Source organism: Abramis brama (genome assembly GCF_963993115.1).
Source record: "Abramis brama genome assembly, chromosome: 8".
NCBI classification, from domain to species: domain Eukaryota; kingdom Metazoa; phylum Chordata; class Actinopteri; order Cypriniformes; family Leuciscidae; genus Abramis; species Abramis brama.
In genome coordinates this window covers 44,176,731-44,203,734 of record NC_139970.1, presented here as the reverse complement: position 1 = coordinate 44,203,734, position 27,004 = coordinate 44,176,731, and the positions used below count along the sequence as shown (strand labels likewise).

Below are 27,004 nucleotides of genomic sequence, written 5' to 3'. Positions count from 1 at the left end.
AGATATACGCCGTCCTAAAGACATGATGACAGGACACATGGACGGATGGATGGATGAGATTTCCCAGAGGTCAAAGGTCAAACTCTCCTCTGTAATTTGCTGGAGGTCTGAAACACAAATCAATGGACACTTTTCACATGTGTGGTTCTCAGAGGCAGAAGTGGCCAGAAGCTCTGTCTCCCTCCAGAGTTATGAGTTTAACTGACAGTCTGTGCAATATTAGAATATGGCATAAAACGTGTGAATAAAGCAGCGTTTTCCCATGTGTTTGAGAGAACAAATATTGTTACTCATTTGTGAATTTAACTTATGCAATTTTGTAATTTGGCGAATAAATCAAAGTTTCCATCACGTGTTCAAGACTTCATGGGAAACTGCTGCAAAATATCAGTAATAAATTGTAAGTTGCTTTAATGGCTGTTTCTCCCTCCATCATAAACGAGTGTCTCGAGCGTCAGACGAAACTCAGTAAACGCTGTCATGTTCTCTAGCGTTCGGATGCTGGTGTTCGGGAACACACTCGTGTGTGTGTGTGAGACGCTTCTGGAGTGAATTACACCAAATCATTCTCATCACACACTTCCACTTTCAGAAACACCAAACCAACATTAGAGACGCTGCGATGTGATTGGTCCGCTGGTTACTCCAGTTATCCAATCACAGCCTCCGCTGAGGCGAAGTCACATGAGGTTATTGAGGGATTTATTCGGAAAATGTGTTTCCATAGCGTGTCTTCTTATGGGATAAAAAATTTATCAGGCTCAATTGAGCGTTTCCTTGCCGAAACTACAACTATATTTTTAGATAGCATTGCTGTGACTTTCCAAAAGAAGAAAGAGATCAATTATGGTGATCAGAAGAGAGAAAGATGTGAAATTTGCAGCATTAAACACACACACACACACACACACACACACACACACACACACACACACACACACACACACACACACCAGACACACACAGTCACACACACACACACACACACACACACACACACACACACACACTCACACTAGACACGCACTGTCACACACCCAAACCAGAGACACACACACACCAGAGACACACACACACAAAAACAGTTGAAGTTTCAGAAAAGTGAAGAATAAGTTTGAATGTCTGTGTGTGTGTGTGTGTGTGTGTGTGTGTGTGTGAGAAAGTGTCTGTGTGTGTGTTTGAGAGTGTGTGTGTGCATCTTTTCCAGGACATGCTTCAGGAGAAACACAAAAGAAATAAACATCAATGAATTTCTTTTTATTATATAAAATTATATAATACTTATAATGCACAATTTTATTTTATATTAACAATACTATTACAGTTATTGCAATGATCATGTCCCAGATTGCCATAATAATAAAACGTGATCTTATGGCAGAATCAGTCAAATCTCAAACTCTCTAAACACTTCTGCAGGGATAACTCCCTCTGCTGGACGACAGACACACACACACACACACACACACACACATCATGATCAAACTGGACGGAATGTTTTAAAGTTGCACAAACATACTAAAACCACAAAACATCACAGAATTCTTCCATTGATTTCAGATTTACTAAAAATATAATTTCCCCTTTAAAAAAAAAAAGAGTGACACTTTACAATAAGGTTAGTAAACATGAACTAACAATGAGAAATGTATTAATATTGATAATCTATTAATATTGTTAAATGCTAGAAATGTGTTATTTCGCAGTGCATTAACTAATGTTAACATACATTTGATTTAAAAACGTGAGCAAATGTTAAAATTAACATTAAGATTAATAAAGGCTGTAGAAATATTGTTCATTGTAAGCTCATGTTAACTCAAGTTAACTACGTAAAGTTTAACCAAAATGTTTAATATTTAATGTAAATATGTCAGGACAAGAGTTCGCAACACTTTACTGAATACAAAAATATTATTTTAAGGTTTATTAAACAAAATTGGTAACACTTTACAATAACGTTTAATTTGTTAACATATTAGTTAACTATTTTAGTTAACATTAACTAACAATAATAAATCTTGTATTATAAATATTATTCAATCTTATCTCAACTTTTTCTAGTGCATTTTTAAAATTACTATCTGTTAATTGGTTAATGCATGATCATGAACATATTATTAACTTGCAAAGGTTAAAAGCTGTAAATATATATATTGCTCATTGTCAGTTCATGTTGGTTAATGCATTAACTATTGGTGACAAATTTGAGTGTTTATTAATATTTAATGATTAATGATTAATGCATTAAGTAATGTTATTTAATGGGACCTTATTGTAAAATGTCATTGAAAAATGTTTAATATTGAATGTAAACAATGTCAGAGTGTGTGTGTGTGTAAATGTGTGAGGTTGAGTGAGTGTGTGTGTGTGTGTGTGTGTGTCAAGTCAAGTCAAGTTTATTTATATAGCGCTTTTCACAATAATCAATGTTTGTTTCTAGTGGAAAACGTCCACGTTTGGTAATGCTGATCAATAGTATTGTTGATTGATTAATTAAATTAAATATCCCCAAATATCCCCAACTGAGCAAGCCAAAGGCAACAGTGTGTGTGTAAGAAGGTGTGTGTGTGTGTGTGTGTAAGAAGTTTAAATATTTTACCCAGTACTTTCAGACATGTATGATGAAGACACGACAATGTCTCTTTCTATTAAAGATTCCCTTCTTTTAAAGCACGAGTCACATGATCACATCCTTCCCTCTCTTATTCCCTCAGTGTGTGTGTGTGTGTGTGTGTGTGTGTGAGAGAGTGTGTGCGTGTGTGTGTGAGCAGGATCAGAAGGGGACGGTCCCGCAGAGGTAGGTATGTGTGTGTGTGTGTGTGTGTGTGTGTGTGTGAGCAGCAGCAGAATGGGAAGGTCCCGCAGCAGGGCTGCAGCCACAGCTTCCACAGAGTGTGTGTCCAGGTCAGCTGATTCTCCATCGGAGAGTGTGTTCTGCGGTGATCCGCCACGGCCCGTCTCACACACTCCAGCACCTCTGAGACCCGCGGCTCCGCCTCCGGTGTGAGTTGCTAATGTGTTGCTAGGGTGTTCTATAAATAAAGGTGACTTGAGTTCTGGGTGGTTGCTAGGGTGTTGCTTTGGTAATGCTAGAGTGTTCTAGCTGGTTGCTAGGGTGTTGCTGGGGTGTTCTATAAAGAAAGGTGACTTGAATTTTCTGAGCAGGAGCAGAATGGGAAGGTCCCGCAGCAGGGCTGCAGCCACGGCCTCCACAGGGTGTGTTTCCAGGTCAGCTGATTCTCCATCGGAGTGTGTGTTCTGCGGTGATCCGCCACGGCCCGTCTCACACACTCCAGCACCTCTGAGACCCGCGGCTCCGCCTCCGGTGTGAGCGGGAGACTCTCCGACGGGTCCCTGAGGAGCTCAAACACCAGCGGCGGGTCGTGGTACGTCACAAACTCCCTGTGACACATACACACTCCGGTGTCGTAGCAGCCGCCGGCTCCCGCGGGAGAGAAGTTCGGTGTGAAGAAGTGGACCTTGAAGATGGAGTCGCCTGAGGAGGGAGTCATGGTTAGTGTTTAATAGTCATGATTAATAACACAAATATCATTGTGAGTGTGTGTATGAGTGAGTGTCTGTGTGTGAGTGTCTGTGTGTGTGTGTGTGTGAGTATGAGTGAGTGTGTGTGTGTGTGTGAGAGAGTGAGTGTGTGTGTGAGTGTGTGTGTGAGTATGTGTGAGTGAGTGAGAGTGAGTGTCTGTGTGTGTGAGTGAGAATCTGAGCGTGTGTGCGTGCATGTGTGTGAGTGTTTGTGTGTGTGTGTGTGTGTGTGAGTATGTATCTGAATGTGAGTGTGTGCATGTGTGTGTGTGAGTATCTGTGCGTGCGGTGTGTGTGTGTATATATATATGTGTGTGTCACTCACTGTCGTGCGGGTGCCAGCGCACAGCGTTCAGATACATGCCGCAGTAATGGAACATAAACTCGTGCTGTGAGCGGTTGGTTTTTCCCACTAACAGCGGCATCAGGTCATGACCGTCCAGGATCCTACACACACACACACACACACACACACACACACACACACACACACACACACACTTACACAAAGATGCTCACAACATTCGGGACCATTCCTTTACACATACAGTATAAACATCTAGACAAAAAAGACAGTTGCTACTGTATTCTATGTGGTTGTGAGGCTGCACCTAGGTTGTTTTGGGTGGTTGCTAGGGTGTTGCTAATGTGATGCTAGAGTGTTCCAGGTAGTTGTTAAAGTGTTTCTAGGGTGTTCTATAAATAAAGGTGACTTGACTTCTGGGTCGTTGCTAGTGTGTTCAGGGTGGTTTCTAGGGTGTTGCTGTGGTAATGCTAGAGTGTTTTAGGTGGTTGCTAAAGTGTTGCTGGGGTGTTCTGAGTGGTTGCTAACGTGTTGCTAGAGTATTCTATAAATAATAGTAACTTGAGTTATGGGTGGTTGCTAGGGTGGTTACTAGGGTGTTGCTGTGGTAATGCTAGAGTGTTCCATGTGGTTGCTAAAGTTTTGCTAGGGTGTTCTATATATAAAGGGGATTTGACTGCTGGGTTGTAGCTAGGGTGTTGATGTGGTAATGCTAGAGTGTTCTAGGTTGTTGCTAAAGTGTTGCTAGGGTATTCTATAAATATTGGGGACTTGAGTTCTGGGTGGTTGCTAGGGTGTTCAGGGTGGGTTTCTATGGTGTTGATGTGGTAATGCTAAGAGTGTTCTAGCTAGTTGCTAATGTGTTGCTAGGGTATTCTAAAATTAAAGGTGACTTGAGTTCTGGGTGGTTGATAAGGTGTTGCTGTGGTAATGCTAGAGTGTTCTGAGTGGTTGCTAAAGTGTTGCTAGGGTGTTCTATAAATAAAGGTGTATTGACTTCTGAGTGGTTAGGTGCTGCTATGTGGTTGCTAGGGTGTTCATGGTGGTTGCTGTGGTAATGCTAGAGTGTTCTGAGTGGTTGCTAAAGTGTTGCTAGGATGTTCTATAAATAAAGGTTACGACTTCTTGGTGGTTGCTCATGTGTTGCTACATGGTATTTAGGGTGTCCTGGTGGTTGCTAGGGTGATGCATGGGTGTTTTGGGTGGTTGCTAGGACATTGTTAAGGTGATGCAAGGTTGTCCTGGTGGTTGCTAGGGTGATGCAAGTGTGTCCTGGTGGTTGCTAGGGTGTACCTGTGCTCCGGCAGCGCCCCCCCGGCGAGCTTCACCACTGTGGGAAACACATCCATCAGACTGGTTGGTTCGTTCACCTGTCGACCCGCGGTGAGACGCCCGGGCCAGTGGAATATTCCCGGCACTCGGATCCCTCCCTCCCAGCCGCCCATGGCTTTACCACCTAAACATGCGAGGGTCAGTGAAAACACAGAATCATGTTGTGTATTTGCCTGTGTTTATGTTCTTTTTGGAGCTTTGCACCATGTGTGAATCGTGAACTCCTCCACCTGGGTTGTTTATATAGTGCTGCTTGGTCATTGCTAGGGTGTTCTGGATGGTTGCTAGGGTGATGAGTGTTCTGGATTGTTACTATAGTGTTGCTAGGTGGTTGCTAGGATGTTCTGGATGATTGCTAGGGTGATGCTAGAGTTTTATGGGTTGTTACTATAGTGCTGCTATGTGGTTGCAAAGATGTTCTGGATGGTTACTAGGGCATTGCCAGGGTGATGCTAGAGTGTTCTGGGTTGTTGCTCTAGTGTTGTCAAGTAGTTGCTAGGGTGATGCAAGAGTGTTCTGGGTTGTTGCTCTAGTGTTGTCAAGTAGTTGCTAGGGTGATGCAAGAGTGTTCTGGGTTGTTGCTATAGTGTTGTTAGGTGGTTGCTAGGGTGATGCAAGAGTGTTCTGGGTTGTTGCTATAGTGTTGTTTGGTGGTTGCTAGGGTGATGCAAGAGTGTTCTGGATGGTTTCTAAAGTGTTGCTGGTTTGATATGATGCTTTCTTCTTACTTGGCGGATTTGTGTATTTAGAACGACATTTTATTGTAGCAGTAAAACATCTCATTATTGGTAACCAAATCCAATCCCGTTAGAGCATCCAGCAGTGTTGATGTTCGTAAAGAGCACGTCAGCTCTGGTTGTTTCACAGGTTCACGCAGGTTTAGGTTGAGTAAACGATGACAGAATGTGTTGGTACCTCGATAGATCCCGTTCCAGCCTCCTCTCTGAGGGTCTTCGATGTGGCCGCCGTGATCAGATGTGAAGTACGTCAAGGTTTTCTCCGACAGGCCGAGCCTTTCGATGGTCTCCATCATTCTACCTGTGATCAAACACCTGATGTGACTGAGCTGTCGAGATCACGTGACCGGATCTCTTATGTTTCTTACATTAATTGTTACATTTGTTACATTTGATTCATGAGAAGAAAAGAGAGAGAAGTTATATTTTGCATGAATGTTTTTTTAAATATTGTTTGGCATTATGACATTTAATTATAATTAATAATTATTTTATTATAAGTGATGTACTGGAAACAAATCTCATTTTTATTATCAATAGAAAAAATATTACATTTTAAAGTATTTTACAATTTAATTAATATTTTATTGCAGTAATAAACATTTATTTGTTTGCACAATTATTACTAAATGCCACAATGCAATACAATCATGTATAGGTGGTTGTGAGGGTGTTGTGGGTGGTTGCCAAAGTGTTGCTAGGTGATAACTATGATGTTCGTGGTGATGCTAGAGTGTTCTGGGTCGTTGCTATAGTGTTGCTAGTGTGTTCTGGGCTCTTGCTATAGTGTTGCTAAGTGGTTGCTATGGTGTTCTGGGTGGTTGCTAGGGCATTGCTAGGGTGATCTGGGTTGTTGCTATAGTGTTGCTAGATGGTTGCTAGGGTGTTCTGGATGGTTGCTAGGGCATTGCTAGGGTGATCTGGGTTGTTGCTATAGTGTTGCTAGGTGGTTGCTAGGGTGTTCTGGATGGTTGCTAGGGCATTGCTAGGGTGATCTGGGTTGTTGCTATAGTGTTGCTAGGTGGTTGCTAGGGTGTTCTGGATGGTTGCTAGGGTGCTGCTAGAGTTTTCTGGGTTGTTACTATAGTGCTGCTAGGTTGATGTTAGGGTGTTCTGGATAGTTGCTAGGGCATTGCTATGGTGATACTAGAGTGTTCTGGGTTGTTGCTATAGTGTTGCTAGGTGGTAGCTAGGATGTTCTGCATGGTTGCTAGGGTATTGTTAGGGTGATGCTAGAGTGTTCTGGGTTGTTGCTATAGTGTTGTTAGGTGGTTCCTAAGGTGATGCTAGAGTCTTCTGGATTGTTGCTATAGTGTTGCTAGGGTGTTCTGGATGGTAGCTATGGCATTGCTAGGGTGATGTTTGAGTGTTCTGGGTTGTTGGTATAGTGTTGCTAGGTGGTTGCTAAGGTGTCCTGGATGGTTGATAGGGCATTGCCAGGGTGATGCTAGAGTGTTCTGGGTTGTTTTTATAGTGTTGTTAGGTGGTTGCTAGGGTGATGCAAGAGTGGTGGTTACTGATTTGTCTATTTACTGTTATCACTGTTAGCATGGGTCGGAAAGAACAGGAATCCATCTCTTACCAACCATCCAGTCCACTTCTTCCACGTTGTCCCCATACAGCCCATGTTTGCTCTTCCCGGCGAATCTCTCGGACACGAAGAGGGGCGTGTGCACGTGTGCAAACGACAGGAAGAGCAGGAAGGGCCCGTCTCGGTTTCTGACATCATAAATCACATGAGGAACAATCACTCTAAACAGAAACCAAAGACGTTTCCCACGGCAGGCACAAAAAAACATTCCATAATCGAGGGCGTGTGAACGCCGGGAGACGAACAGCTGATCTGTCCGGACAGGTCTAGTGTCTGAATTACCACATTATTAAGCAAGCATGCATGCAAATGAGCTTTACAGCTTCCTGTTCACAGGTGAACCTCAGCAAACATGTCAAGAACACGTTAGCACAAAATCAAAAGAAACTAATGAGAAATTATAATTTGACATCAAGTTTACATCAAGTTTAAAGATTGTTTTGCATTGTGTGACATTTAAATAGAACAAATTAATTCACTGTAAACTAATCAAATTTTTATTACAGTAATAAAAACAATAACTAAATTGTAAAATACTTGATAAAGAGTGATAAAAATACATTTGTTTACATTGTGGTAAATTAATTGGTTATAATTAAATGACTCAGTGCATGTACAGTTGTTTGCTAGGGTCTTCTGGCTGGTTGCTAAAGTGTTCATAAGTAGTTGATATGTGGTTGATAGGATGTTCTGAGTGGTTGCTAGAGTGTTGCTAGGATGATACTATGATGTTCTGGGTGATTGCTAGGGAATTGCTAGGGTGATACTGAGGTGTTTTGGGTGGTTGCTAGGATGATACTAGGCTGTTCTGGATGGTTGCTAGGATTATACTATGATGTTCTGTGTGGTTGCAAGGGCGTTGCTAGGATGATATTAGGGTGTTCTTGGTGGTTGCTTAAGTGTTGCTAGGCAGTTGTTATGTGGTTGCTTAATTTTGTTTTGATTTAAGTATAAATTAATTAATTGTATTACAGTAATATTTAATGAGATTTTAATGATTACAAACAAAATGTAAAATGTTTTTATGATGTTAAAAGAAATTTTAGAATTTATTTTATATATATATATATATATATATATATATATATATATATTGATGTTGGGATTAAATGTGATCTGAACATGTTTGTGTGCGATTCACTGTTAATCATAAATGAGTAAGTGTCTTTTCCTCAAGCCTTTTGAACAAACATACTAAAGATTGACACATTCAGTCATGTACTCGTTCGTTAGTGAATGACCGCGGTTAAACCGCTCGAGCTGCTCTAACTGACCCTGACGGCTGCCTAGTGTTCTGGGTAGTTGCTGAAGGGTTGCTAGGCAGTTGCTATGTGCTTGCTTACCAAAAATAATAATAATAAAATCGATATATAATGGTTAGTATTTGTTATAAATACTTTTAATTTAGACTTTTAATTATATGTGTGCATTTTTTTTTTTCATTGAAGATAATGATAACAAACAAAATGTAAAATATTTGGACACATGCTAATTTATGCTAGCAACATGCTAAAACATTTTAAAACATGCTAGCAATGTGTTAAATTATGTAAGAAACATGCTAATTCATGCTAGCAACAGGTTAAATCATGCTACCAACGTTAAAACATGTTAGCAAAATGTTAAAACATGTTAGCAAAATGCTAATCATGCTAGCAACATGTTAAATCATTTTAACAACATGCTCATGCTAGCAACATGTTAAATCATGTAAGCAACATGTTAATAAATGCAAGCAACATGTTAAATCATGCTAGCAACATGTTCAATCATGTAAGCAACATGCTAATCATGTTAGCAACATGTTAAATCATGCTAGCAACATGTTCAATCATGTAAGCAACATGCTAATTCATGCAAGCAACATGTTAAATCATGCTAGCAACATGTTAAATCATGTAAGCAAAATGCTAATTATGCTAATAACATGTTAAAACATGTTAGCAAAATGTTAACCATGCTAGCAACATGTTAAATCATTTTAGCAAAATGCTAATCATGATAGCAACATGTTAAAACATGCTAGCAATGTGTTAAATCATGTTAGCAACCTGTCAAAACATGCTAGCAATGCATTAAATCATGTTAGCAACATGCTAGCAGCATTCTTATGTCAGAATTAGAGAATTTCAGCCCACCTCTCCACAAACTGCTCCGCTTCACTCATGAGCTGCGCGTTCAGCGTCTCCGGGTTCAGCGGCTGCTCCACCACCTCGCCGTTCCTCATGATGATGCAGTTCCAGGTCCTCAGGAGTTCGAAGGGCACGAACCGCACCAAGAAGCTCAGCAGCAACAGAGCAGCCAGAAACACCACGAGCGTCAGGCGGATCTGCATTAGCCCGACGGCCCGGACCAGAAGCAGCGTGAGGAACGCGAGCGCCACCAGCCCAAAAATCTTCCGCAGCATCTCCTGCAGGTCCACCAGGACATCTTTCCCTTCTCCAGGCTGGCAGTCGTTGAAGTAGGTGAAGGGAAGCCCGTAGAAGAAATCAAAGCCATGATTGTTGGGATGGTGGCAGTGATCGTTCCTGCTCTCACAGTTCACTCCCAAATGCCACTTACCTGAAGAGTGAGTGAACACACCGTAAAGACAATCATCAAACTCAGTTTAACCTGTTAAAGGGCTGGTTGATTATGATTTAACTTTTCTAACTTTAGTTAGTATGTAATGTTGCTGTTTGAGCATAAACAACATCTGCAAAGTTACAACGCTCAAAGTTCAAAGCAGAGGGAGATATTTGCTTTTAAAGAAATCTCTTTTTAAGGACTACAACCATCGGCTGGTAGAGACTACACAAGCTTCCTCCTAGTGACATCACTAACCCGAAAATTTACATAAACCCCGTCCCCGGGAACGCAATTTATAGATTATCATGACTGAATATGCTAATAAATGACACATAAGCTACATAAACATACACACACACACAAGCTCTTGTAGCTCCGCCCCCTGTGCCGGGAGCAGCAGCTCATTTGCATTTAAAGGGACACAAAAACGGCGTGTTTTTGCTCACCCTCAAAATGTAACAACTTTAACATGCTATATAAAAATATCTGTGGGGTATTTTGAGCTAAAACTTCACACACACACTCTGGGGACATCAGAGACTTATTTTACATCTTGTGAAGGGGCATTATACCACCCCTTTAACAGTTTTCACAGGATGAATTTTGAGTGTTTTAAGCTTTCGAACAACACCAAGGACACCTAAATGTCACTTACCTGAAGAGTGAACACATCAAAATCACAGTTTAACCTGTTAACCGCCACCCTTTTTTTGCACATTATAGCAGAAGCGAAAGCACTTCAATAACACATATTATCTATTCAAACACCCACACGATCGTATTCCTCAATGACAGAGATTCGTCTCTGTCTATTAAACCTTTGACAAAATCACAGTGAACATTCAGATCTGCGTTCTGAGCCAGAGAGAGCCGTTGTCATGTATAGATATGAAACAGCTTCACAAATGTTCTTTTCAACCACACAGTATCATTATTTCTGTCGTACGATAACTCAGATTATCACAGAGAACTGGATACGTTTATAGTTCGGATTTCAACACTGATGCCACTTACCTAAAGAGTGAACATCAAACTCAGTTTAACCTGTTAACAGTTCTCACAGGATGATTTTTGAGTGTTTAAGCTTTCGAACGACACCTAATTTATGATGATGAATTATAATATGTGATGGGAACCTTTCAGTACCGGTTCAAAAGACTTTACTAGCGAGACGTCTCATCTTTTTGAAGTGGAAACATGCCTCATCCCCTTCTCTTGATACAAGGCTGAAAGAAGTGTTCACTTGCATTAAATTGGAAAAAATCAGACTGTCACTCACTGGTTCTTTAATAACCACTGGACCACTGGACCTTTGATAAACTGTGGCGCCCCTTTTTAGATTATTTACTGGCTAACTCTCAAGACACTTAAGATGAGAATCCTTCCCTGCCCAAAACTTTTTAAAATATATTTTGTTATATTTTTGTAAAGTGTTTTGTTTGTGAAGATATCAATATTGCATTGTTGTTTTTCTTTATATTTCCCTTATTGGAAGATGTTGGTTGCTGATTTGAAGGAGGTTCGTATTGGGGTATTAATAACAGTGTGGAATGATAATTTCATAAAGCCAGTGTTGTTATCTGTTGATCTGATGTTCCATGCAGAAAAATCCAATAAAGAAATTTGAAATAAATATGTAATGGGGGGGAAAAGCCAATAAAAAAGCTCAACAAGTGTCCTTCTGACAGTCTACAGGCTAATGCTAAAATTATATACATTATATATTTCACCACCTCAGGAAGTCATACAACCAAATGAGAGAACTCATAATAACATGGGAGGGAAATGTGCTTATTTGTCATTAAAATGTGTCACACTGCAAAAAATAAATAAAAAAAATCACCCAAAGATGTGCATTCGCTCATCATTTACTCTCAGTTCCTCGAGTCGTTCCAAGCCTGTATGACTCTCTTTTAGAGTTATCGTTAACTAAATCTGAAACCTTCGCTTTTACTCAAAATAAAATAATTGTGATAGTTCACCCAAAAATGAATATTGTCATCATTTACTCACCCTATTAAACCTGTTCATCATACAAAACGATCATATCGCTACACAAAACTTGGATTAAAACGCTCAGTTTAAATGGGATTGTTTTACGACGCCTTTATGACCTTTTTTTGTGGATTTCTAAGTTTTGGTTTCTTGTCAATGGAGGGACAGAAAACTCTCGGGTTTCTTTATAAATGCCTTTATTTGTGTTTCAAAGATGAATTAAAGTCTTATGGGTTTGGAACGACATGAGGGCGAGTAAATGATGAGCCAATGCTAATGTTTTAGGTGAACTGAAATCAAATCAAATAACTAAAACTAAAAGTGACATAAAAAATAAAAAAAGACATTAAAAACTAAAAGTGAAAACAGAAAATGTAAAAATATAAACTAATTCAAAAATATCAATTATATATCCATGATATTAAAATAACACTGCTTTCTTTCTTCTGTGGAACAAAACAGAATATATTTTGAGAAACCAACATTCATCAAAACTCATTTGGTTTTGGAACAACATGAGTGTGAGTATACGATCATTTTTAAGCAACTTTCAATGGTTTTCTTTATGCATACTATCATTTTTTATGCATGCAATAATAATAATTTTTACAGCAATGAAGGTTCATTAGTTAACATTAGTTATTGTATTAACTAACATGAACTAACCATGAGCAATACATTTGTTACAGTATTTATTAATCTTTGTTAATGTTAGTTAATAAAAATCCAGCTGTTCATTGTTTGTTCATGTTAGTTCACAGTGCATTAACTAATGTTAACAAGTATTAATAAATGTTGAAATTAACATTAATAAATGCTATATACCGGTAAGTGCAGTTCATTATTAGTTCATGCTAACTAATGTAGTTCACTAATGTTAACTAATGAACCTTATTGTAAAGTGTTACCGTTTTTACTACATGCATAAATATTTTTCTTTATGTATTGAATAATTGTTATGTATATTATAATTTATGGACTGATTCACCCTTAAACTAGTATGTATTAAGTGTCTTACCCACAATGCCGGTGGTGTAACCCTGCTTTTGCAGAAGTTTAGCGAAGGTGGTTTCGTTCGGAGGAAGTCCTCCTGATCCAGCGAGGAACAGAATCACCTGCACTCGACCTGTGCTGCCTAGACCTACACACACACACACACACACACACACACACACACACACACACACACACACACACACACACACACACACACACACACACACACACACACACACACACACACCACTGTATAAAACACTCAATCTGAGACTCGGAGTCCACAGCACCACTATTATAGAGGAACAATATCACTGAAATCACTTTCAGAACGATCGTTTCCAGCTGATAAATGATATAAACATTGAGTGATTGCAGTGATTTCATTCCTCTGTGTTATTTCTGAAAACTGAATAGGGGAAATAGTCTAGAAACGCAAATATTTTTCCATACGGTTTTCTTTTTTTCATTCTTTTCCAGACCTGGAAATTACTTGATTCCATTTTTTTCAAAACTGCGTAGGAACCCTGTAATGTCAACAGGTACAGCTTTTGACTTTAATAACTGGAATTTTATATATAATATATACAGTTTTCAATTGTAGTCTTTTAAAAGGGCATCTGAAATAATAAACTAAGTGCAATGTAGTGTTGTCAAAACTTGCAGAGTATTCACGTAAACACAGTCAGTTCTGTTTTAAGTGAATGTAAACATGTGTAACAGCAGAAAATGTCTAATAAGGGGAGAACTTCCACTCTCAGTAACTTCCGGCTTCTGAACTGGTTGCAGTTCCACTCTGGCTCCACATGAGGGCGCTCACAGGACGAGTGCAGTTCCACTCTGGCTCCACATGAGGGCGCTCACAGGACGAGTGCAGAATGAATGGAGGTCTATGGCGCTATACCCCTCAAAATCCACTTTTCTCAGGATATAATTTTTTGTCTAGTAATTTGAATGTTGTATTCGAAAGGAGATGCAAAGGAATTACACATTGCTGGGTGTTAGATTTTTTAGAGTCACTTTTTTGCTTTAAAAAGTCTTTTAAAATGTCAATGACGTCACACACATCGTACGACCAGAGATACTGCTTTACGGCAATCCTTCAGTCACTCTGGTGCTTTCGCGCTCTGCACTTTCTTTTCTCTCGAGGCATCGACAACACAGCTGACACAGGCAAACACACAACACAGCTGACACAGGTAAACACACAACACAACTGACACAGGGAAACACACAACACAGCTGACACAGGCAAACACACAACACAGCTGACACAGGCAAACACACAACACAGCTGACACAGGGAAACACACAACACAACTGACACAGGGAAACACACAACACAGCTGACACAGGTAAACACACAACACAGCTGACACAGGCAAACACACAACACAGCTGACACAGGCAAACACACAACACAGCCGACACAGGGAAACACACAACACAGCCGACACAGGGAAACACACAACACAGCCGACACAGGGAAACACACAACACAGCCGACACAGGCAAACACACAACACAGCCGACACAGGCAAACACACAACACAGCCGACACAGGCAAACACACAACACAGCCGACACAGGGAAACACACAACACAGCCGACACAGGGAAACACACAACACAGCTGACACAGGTAAACACACAACACAGCCGACACAGGCAAACACACAACACAGCCGACACAGGTAAACACACAACACAGCCGACACAGGCAAACACACAACACAGCCGACACAGGCAAACACACAACACAGCCGACACAGGGAAACACACAACACAGCTGACACAGGCAAACACACAACACAGCTGACACAGGCAAACACACAACACAGCCGACACAGGGAAACACACAACACAGCCGACACAGGGAAACACACAACACAGCTGACACAGGCAAACACACAACACAGCTGACACAGGCAAACACACAACACAGCCGACACAGGGAAACACACAACACAGCCGACACAGGGAAACACACAACACAGCCGACACAGGCAAACACACAACGCAGCTGACACAGGTAAACACACGTGCTAGAAGAGTTTTTGTTTTGTTGTTTTAAAATACCATCTAGCGGTATCTCTGGTCGTAATCAGTCCTTCACTGAGCGTTCATTAGCAGAATGCTAGCGTGTTATGGGCAAGAACAACTCAACCCGTAAGAAATCGAAAGGACATAAGTACTCGTTCATTCAACTTTCGACCTATAACCCATGTTGAACTTGCAAAACCTACAATCAAATCTGAGATTTCTCAACGGCAATCGGGTGAAAGAGACACATTTAGCCGTCTAGCTCCATAGACTCCCATTCATTCTGCACTCATGGGCGATCGCCCCCAGTGGAGCTCTGGTGGAACTACAACCACAATTCGGTACAATAGGAGTTAATAGGGAGTGGCCAGGCTCTCCGTAGACGGGCTGGTAACAGTATAATGGATCAGTGCGTCAGGTCTTAAAGTGACAGCGGCCTAATAAACATGCAGCCAAATTATGAGATGATATTAAAAATATCTAAACAGCAGTTTTTCCCTTATGGTATCGATGTCAAAACTGTGGCCAGTGAAAATACTGAGTAACTTTGGAAAGCCACAGTATCAGGTGAGCAAAAAATAATATCAAGCCCTGATAATATTGTATTAGTAGATGTTGAGATTAACATTAGCTAAGATTAATAAATGCTGTAGAAGTATTATTCATTGTTATTTCATATCAACTAATGTTGTTAACCAACTAAGGGTTAGATTTACTAACAGCTTGCTCCAGCGCAAACCCTCTTTCGGCGTTAAAAACTCCTGTCAGGATTTATAAAGACACGCAGTGAAGAATCAGCGCTGAAAAGGTGAGGACAGGGTCATTCTTCTGGCTGATATTATTGCATATGCCTTTGTAGGAGTTTCCCTTTCAGACGCAACATTCATGGAAGGAGAGTATTTAAATTAATCACGCAAGGTGATTTACTAAGGTTTGCGCTTGTCAATGGACTAGTGTTTGCGCCATTATTTACCGCCCAAAAAAAGCCCGTCTTAAACCAGACGCTACCTGCTAGATTGTGTTGGTCATTATGGAAATGATCTGTGTTCTTTAATCTGCGCTCTCATGCTAATTTGCCCTGTTTAGTAAATCTGCCCCTAAATCTGATTGTAAAGTGCAGGGCCGGATTATCCATAGACGGGATTGGGCAAGTGCCCTGGGGCACCAACCAATAGGGGGGCACCTAGGGCCGGATTATCCAATGGGCATTATGGGGCCCAAGCAAGTGGAAGAAAAGGGTTATAGACAAAAAAAGACATTTCCGATAACGGAGTGTATATGTGCACTAAGTGCCTGTGTTTTTGGCAAAAAGACGCCCGCCACTAAACATCTGCAGTGGCATAGGTCATAGGTCAAGCGTGAGGTGCTTGAAAGTTGCGTTCGACCCGAGTTCGAATCCGCCTTTTGCCGAATTCACTCTTCTCCCTTTTCCCAACACATATGAGATGTAAAATGTATAGCCTAACATAAAGGTCTCTAGCGTTATATTTTGCCAACGAACTAAAATTGAAACCGTGATATGGCTTTGTGCCTTTATAAAACAGCACAAGACTTTAATTAAGTATCCTTAAAGGCACAATATGTAGCTTTTTTGCTTTAAAAATAGCAAAAATCACTATATCTATGTTATATATTTTTTTTAGTTGTGTACTTACATTATCCCGACTGTTTCCAACAACTTTCAAACCAGGAGAAATTTGTCATTTAATTCGAGAAACGTCCCGTTTCTTTATTTCCGTTTTGTCGCCGCCAATGGCGTCATATCCGCGTTGTCCCTGGTTTCCGCTCGTGCTGCCATGGCAACCAGAACTATGAGCAGAGCCGTCTGATAGTAACCAAAGCGACTGACGCAGACAACTGTGGAGTTCGCAATGTCTATTTGCACGCTGTTGTTGTTTCGTTCAAACATTATGGACCATGGCAAGCAGACTTTGGATAAAACAAGAAGAACTAAAACAAGAATCAATATCAGCGCGGTGTTTTCGAGATGCCGAGAGCTCCCATTGACAGCATATAAACGAGAGCTCCACGTCCGAGACTTCGACCGCTCCTACGTGTACTTTATTAAACAGGTGAGCACATTTACATAAAACTAATCAATGTTTTATAGTTCAACAATGATAAAATGTTAGAATATGATCTGTATGTTATTCTAATGTTGATCTAGCTTACTGCTAGTCTCATACAGACAAACTAACACATACATTTCAACACATTCAAATGCAGTTTAGTGTGCTAGTGTAATGTTGGACCAAGTGAAACAGCGCTGCGTTACCTCACAAGTTTAATTTGTCTAATAAACTGACCTGTGAGTAGTAATTCTGCACTCGCGTGTAGTTCGGTAGAATGAAATGTCCATATTCCTTTATATCCGCGGGACTCGCGTCGCTTGTGGAGCTGATATTGCTTCATATCACAGTCATGATAAAAGCATCGATGTATTCAGTCATCCATAAACATTATTAGATCGGTCGGCTTGACGTTGACGACAAGATCCATAATTCTTAGCAAATGTTGCGTCATCAATCTACGCCTTTGTTATTGTAAATAGGTTAGCGACCCCTAGTGGAGAAAAATGCTATACTGTGCCTTTAAGTGCACAGTTCATGGGTTGAAGCTCTTAATTTTGAGCTCTCAAAGTGCACCAGATTGATGCATTTAACCTTAAAATGTACAAAATTTTCTTAAGGGAGTAAATGCCTAATTAAAAAGTCCTTGGACAAACTACATTTGGCCTGCCTAAGGGGGGGCTCTGAATTCTTAATCCGGCCCTGGTAAAGTGTCATTTTTTTCTTATATATTTGTGCATTATGTGAAATCATATTCACAAATAATGTTTCCTCTGTATAAAGGACGGCTGTGTTTCCTCACCGGCGCGGAGAGCGTAGCGGCCCGTCATGAAAGCGGTTCTGCTGGGAGTGCAGAGAGGAGCCGCGGAGATATGATGGGTCAGTGTCACCCCGGCGGCGGCCAGACGGTCGATGTTCGGAGTCCTTCACACACATCACAACAACATCTGCGCATTAATACACTAGTGGAAAACACAGTTTACAATGTTTCAAACCTACACTGCAAGAAATGAGTTTCTTCCTCAGTGTTTCTGTCTCGTTTTCCAGAACAAACATCTAAACATTGTTAAATCAGGATCCAGTTACTGGAGAAGCAAAATGACTGAAAATATTAGGAATTTCATGCTGAAAATCTGATCAGAATGAAGCGAAATATCAGACAAATATCTGCCAATGGGGTCAGGAAAATAATCTCGTTTTGGTCAACTCAAGTTTGTTTTTTGGACCCCATTTACAGAGATTTGTTCATCCTTTAATCAATATTAATTAATACAGGAGCAACAATAAATGACACCATTTGGTGGGTCTCTAAAGATCAGCCCAGACAATGGCATTACTGTGTTAACATATAAAGTTATTTAACATATTGTTTGCACAGTTTTTACACTGCAGCAAATATCATTTTACTATTATTATTATTATTATTATAGCTTTTAAAATATGCATAAAGCATATTACATACATCTGTTTAACATTTGTTGTAATCTAATGATTTTGCAGTTATTATTTTTGCCAAAAAGCATAAAAACCCTGCATTCATTTAAAAAAAAAGTGTTGCATGAAGATTCTATAAATCCTCCTTTCATATTAGGACAGAATAACATCATACGGGTCTGAAACAACATGAGGCTGAGTAAATGATGACAGAATCCAGTTATTCTTTTATTAAGTGCAGTTTCATTCACCTGATGGTGTCGTTTCCATAGCAGCCGAGATCTCCAATGCCCAGATCATCCACCATCATCAGGACGAAGTTGGGTCTGAAATCAGGATCTGCGTTTGTGACACACAAGCTGGACTGGAACAGAACCAGTAAACCAGCAACAAACCTGCAAAAGCACACCAGAGCTCAGTTTCTCTAACAGCAACACGTGTGTGTTATGATTTATGAAACTGCAGATGCACGAAACCTTAAGCTCGTGTTGTCCATCAGCAGCATCTGGAGACGAAGCTCCTCTAAACTGCAGGTGAGATGATTGACATGTTCAGATTGATCTGTGAGCAGAAGGAGAACACACAGAGGTGTGCAGAATGATCATAACACGTGATCACGGAAATGACAACACTCGCACGCGCTTCTGCTGGAGTTCTGAACATTAACAGCAGGATCATACAAACATACATGCGTTTAATATCATGCAGCTGCTTTCTTTACACATGTCAGCTCAGATCCTCTCTTTAGGTTTCTTTTATATGCTTACCTTGCTTTAAAAAAGTCAGTTTCCTCGATTCTTCACAGGATTTACACTCACTCTCCTCTTATCACTGTAAAGCTGCCTTGAAACGATCTATGTTGTTAAAGCGTTATATAAATGAATGTGACTTGACTTGATTCCCTCTTTTACCGACAGGATATTTCCATAGACAGTATAAGAAGGATATTTCACATTCCCAGAGCACTCGCGAAAGACGCACTTACCGTAAACACTCATATATAAACGCATATATTAATGAGCGAACCATACGAACTCGGTTTATTTAATAATTATCAGCTAATGTGAACAGAATGAGTGCAGTTTGTTCACCACATGTCTGTGTTATTGTTATACTTGTTTGTTTTATTTTAAACAGAGTGTGTTAAAACAGTGTGCGCTGATAGTCGACACTGTACGGTAGATTCGAACAAAGAGTCTTTTACCAAAGTGCCAAAGTCTGCTTTCACATCGCTCATGTTATTTGCCTGGAAAAGCTGCTTCTGCACAACTCAAATATTTATTTAAATGTGTGCAATAATTAAAAAATATGACTCTACATTTAGCATATTATTATGCATAATACCACAAGGAAAATTACTGCGACTATTATTAATAATTATTTACATTGAGTTTATTATTAGTAGTAATATTATGAACTAATCCTGAATTCACCATGTTTACAATAATGAGAAATAATTCCTCAAAGAATGTTAATTGCTTCTAAAGAGAACACTTCATTTATGTTTTACTTGTTTTCTCTGTAACATTGAATGTAATAATATTATGCATTATACCACAATGTAAATCATTGCTATTATTATTATTATTATTGGTAACACTTTATTTTAGTGTTACACATGTTACTGTAGTAATAACTTTAAATGATGCATGATTTCATGCAATTAACCCTATAGTAAGTACATTTAGTTAATTATTAATATTCAGTACTTAAATGTATAATTACACTGTAACACTGACACCTTAAAATAGTGTAACCTTTTTCTTATAACTTATAATTTGCATTGTTATTATTGTTATATAGCTACAATAATGAATAATATTTCCTCTAAAGTTATATGATTGGCATTTGATGTTTGTGCAGTTCTGGTTTGTGTCTTTAAATCATTGCATTATGAAACTGTGTGCAATCAACTGTGTACATAGTCATTTAATGTAACCAACCCTTTATTTAAACTCAACAATTATTTACAGAATTTAAAATAACAAAAACAAAATAGAAAGAAAAAAATCCTATGAATTCTATTTGGTCAGACAACACAATTTCAAAGTGAATCATTCCAGGGTGTGAGATTTGCTTTTTATGAATATCAGCGGCAACAATTAAACATCAAACAAAACGGTGTGATTAAAGACACAGTAATGAAACTACATGACACTTTTTAAAGTAACGCAATGAAATGCCTCTCCAGAAAGGCTGTCGAATTACACATGCATACACGTGCACGCATCCCGTCCCATTCAAACTACGTGAAATTACATTCAAAACAAGTTATTAACAGTTCTATGTGCTAGTTCAGAACTGCAGTCGAAGCAGTGGGAGAAGGGTGTTATGAAAGAATAATCTGCGTCAGGAGCTCTAAATGAACGTTTGTGCTGCACTGTGAATGCATGAAAACACATGAATTGTTTGTGAAGTTCACTCTGATTCTCGAGATGAGAACGAGTAGTTATGATGTGCTGTTCAAATGTGCACCGGTTCACAGTAGCTTCATGGGAATCCTCGGCCCGCAGACCCGCGTTCACCGGCAGAGTTAGGGTGAATCCAGGAGGGTGTTTAAAACTGCATGAAAAACAGAATAAACATCCGTGTTAGAATGCATAAATGCAGTGTAGTATAGAGCGATTAACAGTTAAAAGATTGCGGTCTGGATTCAAACACCTGCGCGATATTATTCCTAAATGACAACGATTCGTCTCTGTCGAATCACACAGTGAACATTCAGATCTGCGTTCTGAGCCAGAGAGAGTCGTTGTCATGAAACAGCTTCACTAACACACTCTTTTCAACCACACACTATCATTATCTCTGTCTTACAATCATTCAGATTATCACTGAAGTACTGGATAAAAGTTTATAGTTCGGACAGAAACCCTGATGTCTACGGGAGTGATCAAAATAGAGTAAATCACCTTTTGAAAGTAGCTTGATGCTTCAAATAAAGATTGTGTCAATTACATCATGACACCAGTAGGTGGCGACAAGTGACTGTTAAAAATGTGAATCATTGAATCATTCAAGAGATTCGTTCAAAAACGCTGGTTCATCTAGTAATGGAACAAGTAGTGAGTCATTGAATCATTCACTCAACCTGATTTTTTTTAAATAATTCATTCAGATTCATTAAACATTTTAAATAGACTGCAGTAATTAACAGTTGTCAGAACCTCTAGTGTGTTATTTTGTTTAGTTTGTTCAGAATCGTGCAGCTCTAAGCACGTCCTGATTTTGCAGAGTTGGATACGTTTCTGCGTCGACATATTTTGTTGATCCTGGAACAACATTCCTGTCCGAAAATGTAATCCTAACCATTTCCAAACCCCTAAACCTAGGGCTGTAGTACTCGAGTCCGGTCTTGGACTCGAGTCCGGACTCGAGACCGCTTTTCTATGGTCTCGGACTTGTCTCGGACTCGCTGGTATTCGGACTCGGACTTGTCTCGGTCTCGGCCACTGGTCTTGCCAAATATGGCTTTTGGTCTCGACCGAGTCCAGGTTTCTTTATTATGTTCCCAGTAATCACACATACGTCGCCGCGATATTAAAACAATATATTATTGGAGGGAAAGTGAAACACTGGCCACCTAATAAGTATTTCGGCTCTTTTTCGTGAGCCGGCTCGTTTCACTCAGCTCACTGAAAGAGCCGGCTCTTTTGACTCACAAACGGCTCTTTAAAAAATAAATGTTTAAATAAACTCGCTGAAAGTCCACCGCTAGTGCAACGTGAATATTCACATTTTTAATTGTCCATAACAACCCGAAAACTAGCCTGCTTGCCTTGCACATCTAATTAATGGGCAAAGTTTTACGACTTTTTTTCTTACCTTTCTTTCTTTGCCTATTCCACGAGTGGTATAGGCTCCAATGACTGGCTGTTTTAAAATATAGCTAATATCGAAACAAAATAACCCAGCTCATAACTTGCAGGTTTGCTTAGTGGCAAACTTTTTTCATTTAATTGCTTCAGCCGCCACCCGCCCGAATTTAATTAAAATATTATTTTTCGTCACGTCATCCGCCCGATCCGCGGTTTATCCGCATCTCTTGTGTGTGTGTGTGTGTCTGTGAGTTGTCTCGGTCTTTCCTCATGCAGTTTAATTGGTTGACATCGCGTGTATGATTGACAGGAACAGAATGTAAGGCTGATCAGACAGTCGAAACGAATGTGTTAGGCCTAGGCTATATAATTATTATTTTTTTGTTGTTCTTTGAATTAGTCAATTATTTTAAATAAAATTAAAATGATTCATTATTTCATTATTACATAATGATTTAATTTCTATAGGCTAGCCTATATTTTTTAGCAGACTTTTTTTTTCCTGTCCTGGACTCGGTCTTGACTCGGACTCGAACCTTTTTGGACTCGGTCTTGACTTGGACTCGACTAGTCCTGGTCTTGGACTTGTCTTGGACTCGACAAAGGTGGTCTTGACTACAGCCCTACCTAAACCTAACCCCACCCATAACGTCTCCCTAAAATCAGAGTGAAATGATAAGTGAATAACTGATGTTGTCAGCCTAAACTTAACATAAACTGTAAACTTGTCCCTCAAATCTGATTGGTTGATTGGAATGTTGTTCCAGGAACATGTTGCTCTTGGTGGAATCAGGTTCGGCTCTACATCATGTGACGGGGGTTTTCCATCATGTGGCAAACCAACAGTACTGGAATTGTTTATTGTATGAAAGAGTTAACTATTTTATTTTAATGCCAAAATTATGCATGATTATGTGGTTGGTGTATTTTATGCTGCTATCTAATGCCATATATGTAACAATATTCAGTGAAAAACATGTTTTAAAGGTGTAATAAGCTGTGATTGGCTCACCCTGTGGGTCACTCTGAGTGCCGTTCTCTTCTTTGGCGCTCTCTGGGTCGCCTGAAGAGAAAGCATATGTTCTCATTCAACAATTAACATACGCAGATGCATATGACGAGTAACTATGATCATGTGCTTCTGATTCTCCTCTAGAGCGTGAGGCGAGCCACTGACCTCTCTGGACCTTGAAGCACAGTTTCTTCTTCTGATAGGTGAAGTATCCGGTTATGGCACCAACAGCTGCTACTGCAATCCCACAGACGACACCAACAACTGTACCGGATCCACTGTCTGGAACAGAACCAAACCAAACAACACAGTATGTTACTATACGGCTGCTCACATGTTCTGGGTGGTTACTAGGGCGTTATTAGGGTGTTCTGGGTGGTTGCTAGGTAGTTATTAGGGTGTCCTGGTGGTTGCTAGGTAGCTGTTAGGGAGCTTCTAGGTGGTTGCTAGGCCATTGCTAGGTAGTCATTAGGGGGTTCTGAGTGGTTGCTAGGGCATTGCTAGGTAATCACTACAGGGTTCTGAGTGGTTACTAGGGCATTGCTAGGTAATCACTACAGGGTTCTGAGTGGTTACTAGGGCATTGCTATGTAGTCATTAAGGTTTTCTGGATGGTTGCTAGGGCATTGCTAGGTAGTCATTAGGGTGTTCTGAATGGTTGCTAGGGCATTGCTAGGTAATCATTAGGAGGTTCTGAGTGGTTACTAGGGCATTGCTATATAGTAAATAAGGGGGTTATGTGTGGCTCCTAGTGTGTTACTGCATAGTTGTTGGGCATTCTGGGTGTTTGCTAGGCCAATGCTAGGTAGTCATTAAGGGCGTTCCAGGCGGTTGCTAGGGCGTTGTCATTAGGGGGTTATGGGTGGTTGCTAGAACGTTGCTATGTATTTGTTAGAGGATTCTGGGTGGTTGCTATCTCATTGCTAGGTAGTTGTAAGACTATTATGCATGGTTAATGGAGAATTGCTAGGCAGTCATTAAGAGGTTCTAAATGGTTGCTAGGGAGTTGCTATGCATTTATAAGAGGGTTCTGGGTGGTTGCTACGGCATTGCCATGTATTCGTTAGGGGATTCTGGCTGGTTGATAGGGTGATAGGTAGTTGTTGGGGTGGTTGCTAAGGTGTTGCTAGACATTAAGGAGTTCTGGGTTGTTGCTAGGTAGTTGTTAGGGGTCCTGAGTGGTTGCTAGGGTGTTGCTATGTAGTCACAAGAGGGTTCTGGGTGGTTCCTAGGATGTTGATACGTAGTTGTAGGGGTGGATGCTAGGGGCGTTGCTAGATAGACGTTAGGGGGTTCTGGGTGGTTGCCAAGGTGTTGCTAGGTAGTTGTTAAGGGGGTTCTGGGTGGAAATTCACTGTTTTGCATGAGAAGAGTTCCCTCTCGCACCTCTGATCTTCTGGTCTGTAGATATAACTCAGGTTCCTGCATTAAAATAGGTTTCACTTCAGGATTTTGGCTAACCCCTAACACTGAGTACTACTGACAGTGATGCTTGACTTAAACACCACTAATGACACGATCATCATCCACATGAGTTGATCTTTTATAATACCTGCCGCTCCACCCAATCTAACACACACAAAAGATCTGCTCGTTCACTGAAGTCAGATCAAACACAGATTAAAGAGGAATGGTCTCCTAATCATCATTCTGAACCTGTTTGCAGCTCTTTAGTTTTCACAAAGCTCTTTTCCAGCATCAGTCTGTCAAGCTCAAAAACACTAATGATGTTTATACTGTATAATATCAGTGGATAGGCAGTAACCAGAGATTCACACAATGATCCACTAGATGGCAGCATTAGAATACAGCCACTTCAGATTTACATGGAATCCCATTTAAACTCATAAAAAGTGACATAAAAATTCAAATTTATGACATAAAACAATGACTTTTTATGACTTTTATCTCAGAATTTTGACTTCTTATGTCAGTTATGACTTAGTATGTCATAATTGTGACTGTTTTCATCAGGATTTTGACTTTTAATTCACAATTTTGACTTTTGTTCCTCATATTTTTGACTTTTAATTTACAATTTTGACTTTCTTTCTTATAATTATGATTTACCAAAGAATGTTATTTTTTTTATGTGATGAAAATAGGCTTCCGTAAGTTTAAAAAGACATTTCACGTGAAACCTCTTTAGAAGGTATTGACAAGTGTTGCATGATTTTGTCACATGGATCATATTGATATGCAATTTACATAACAAGCATGAGAGTCCCATGAGGAACTGGGTAAATATGTGATAAATAGAACCGTTGGGTGAAGCGGTCATAGCCGTGTTTTATCGTGAATAAAGCACAGCTATTGACCAATCAGAATCAAGGATTGGAACTAACCGTTTTATAAGTGTCTGTATTACAGGAGGTCTGAGGCTCAAAACTGGAGACTGAACGTTTTAGAGAAGAGGAAAACTAGAGCATTTATCTTCAATATAAAAGGGGTTTTTTTTTCACCTGGCAAAGGTTTGTTTATCACAGGCACTAATGCAGCATTACCCACAATGCCCTGCTGCAGAGAAACATCAGTTCGGTCCCTCCATGCAGTGACGGAGGGAAAAGCCCTCAAAGAGGAGAAAGACAAGACAAGACTGAACCTGATTTACTGATCCTGAGAGAACAAAACAAGAGACTCAACTGCACTTTATTCCCTCAGAGACACACAACAGACACACAGACACACACACACACACACACACACACAACCACACACACAGACACACAACAACCCTGTGAGGAAACGCATAGATACAGATAGACACAGACACACAACAACTACACTGACACACACAGACACACAACAACCACACAGACACACAACAACTACACTGACACACAGACACACAACAACCACACAAACACACATCAACTACACTGACACACACAGACACACAACAACCACACAGACACACACAGACACACAACAACCACACAGACACACAACAACTACACAGACACACAACAACCACACAGACACACACACACACACACACACACACACACAACAACCCCGAGAGGAAACGCATAGATACAGATAGACACAGACACACAAGAACTACACTGACACACACAACAACCCCACAGACACACAACAACCACACAGACACACAACAACCACACAGACACACAACAACTACACAGACACACAACAACCACACAGACACACACACACACACACACACAACAACCCCGAGAGGAAACGCATAGATACAGATAGACACAGACACACAAGAACTACACTGACACACACAGACACACAACAACCCCACAGACACACAACAACCACACAGACACACAACAACCACACAGACACACAACAACCACACAGACACACAACAACCACAGACACACAACAACCACACAGAGACACACACACACACACACACAGACACACAACAACCCCGAGAGGAAACGCATAGATACAGATAGACACAGACACACAACAACTACACTGACACACACAGACACACAACAACCACACAGACACACACAGACACACAACAACCACACAGACACACAACAACCACACAGACACACACAGACACACACACAGAC

At 40.2% G+C, this 27,004-nt stretch overlaps 2 protein-coding genes across 3 annotated transcripts in view; both read right to left on the bottom strand.

The window, feature by feature from the left end:
• Positions 1–1,246: 1,246 nt before the first annotated feature.
• On the bottom strand, positions 1,247–19,464 carry LOC311087990 (arylsulfatase D-like). Of its 2 annotated transcripts, none has more exons than XM_084121595.1 (11): positions 19,382–19,464; positions 19,091–19,175; positions 18,866–19,009; positions 17,983–18,104; positions 13,092–13,214; positions 9,649–10,072; positions 7,502–7,638; positions 6,098–6,220; positions 5,144–5,306; positions 3,872–3,993; positions 1,247–3,499 (listed from the first exon to the last, which is right to left on the bottom strand). In XM_084121595.1, exons 2-11 carry the CDS (start codon positions 19,117–19,119, stop codon positions 3,135–3,137), a joined length of 1,752 nt encoding a protein of 583 aa, XP_083977721.1. In that variant the 5' UTR covers positions 19,120–19,175; positions 19,382–19,464; the 3' UTR covers positions 1,247–3,134. The 2 variants fall into 2 exon arrangements, with proteins under 2 accessions (XP_083977721.1, XP_083977722.1); XM_084121596.1 differs by having other exon boundaries at positions 19,091–19,141.
• A 1,078-nt stretch (positions 19,465–20,542) lies between these two features.
• The window catches only part of LOC311087917 (uncharacterized protein), a 34,943-nt gene continuing 28,481 nt past the window's right edge, over positions 20,543–27,004 (bottom strand). The window contains exons 16-18 of the mRNA XM_084121428.1: positions 23,610–23,726; positions 23,445–23,495; positions 20,543–21,176 (exon numbers count right to left, since the gene is read on the bottom strand). Coding sequence (XP_083977554.1) covers positions 21,148–21,176; positions 23,445–23,495; positions 23,610–23,726 — 197 coding nt within the window. The 3' untranslated portion in view covers positions 20,543–21,147. The remainder of the gene's footprint in view (positions 21,177–23,444; positions 23,496–23,609; positions 23,727–27,004) is intronic.

Coding starts and splice junctions, on each gene's coding strand:
- LOC311087990 (XM_084121595.1), bottom strand. CDS start 19,119: ATGCTGCTGATGGACAACACGAGCTTAAG. Junction 6,221..7,501: donor AGAAGTGGACTGGATGGTTG/GTAAGAGATGGA, acceptor GTTTGATCACAG/GTAGAATGATGGAGACCATC. Junction 3,500..3,871: donor GCGCTGGCACCCGCACGACA/GTGAGTGACACA, acceptor CTCCCTCCTCAG/GCGACTCCATCTTCAAGGTC.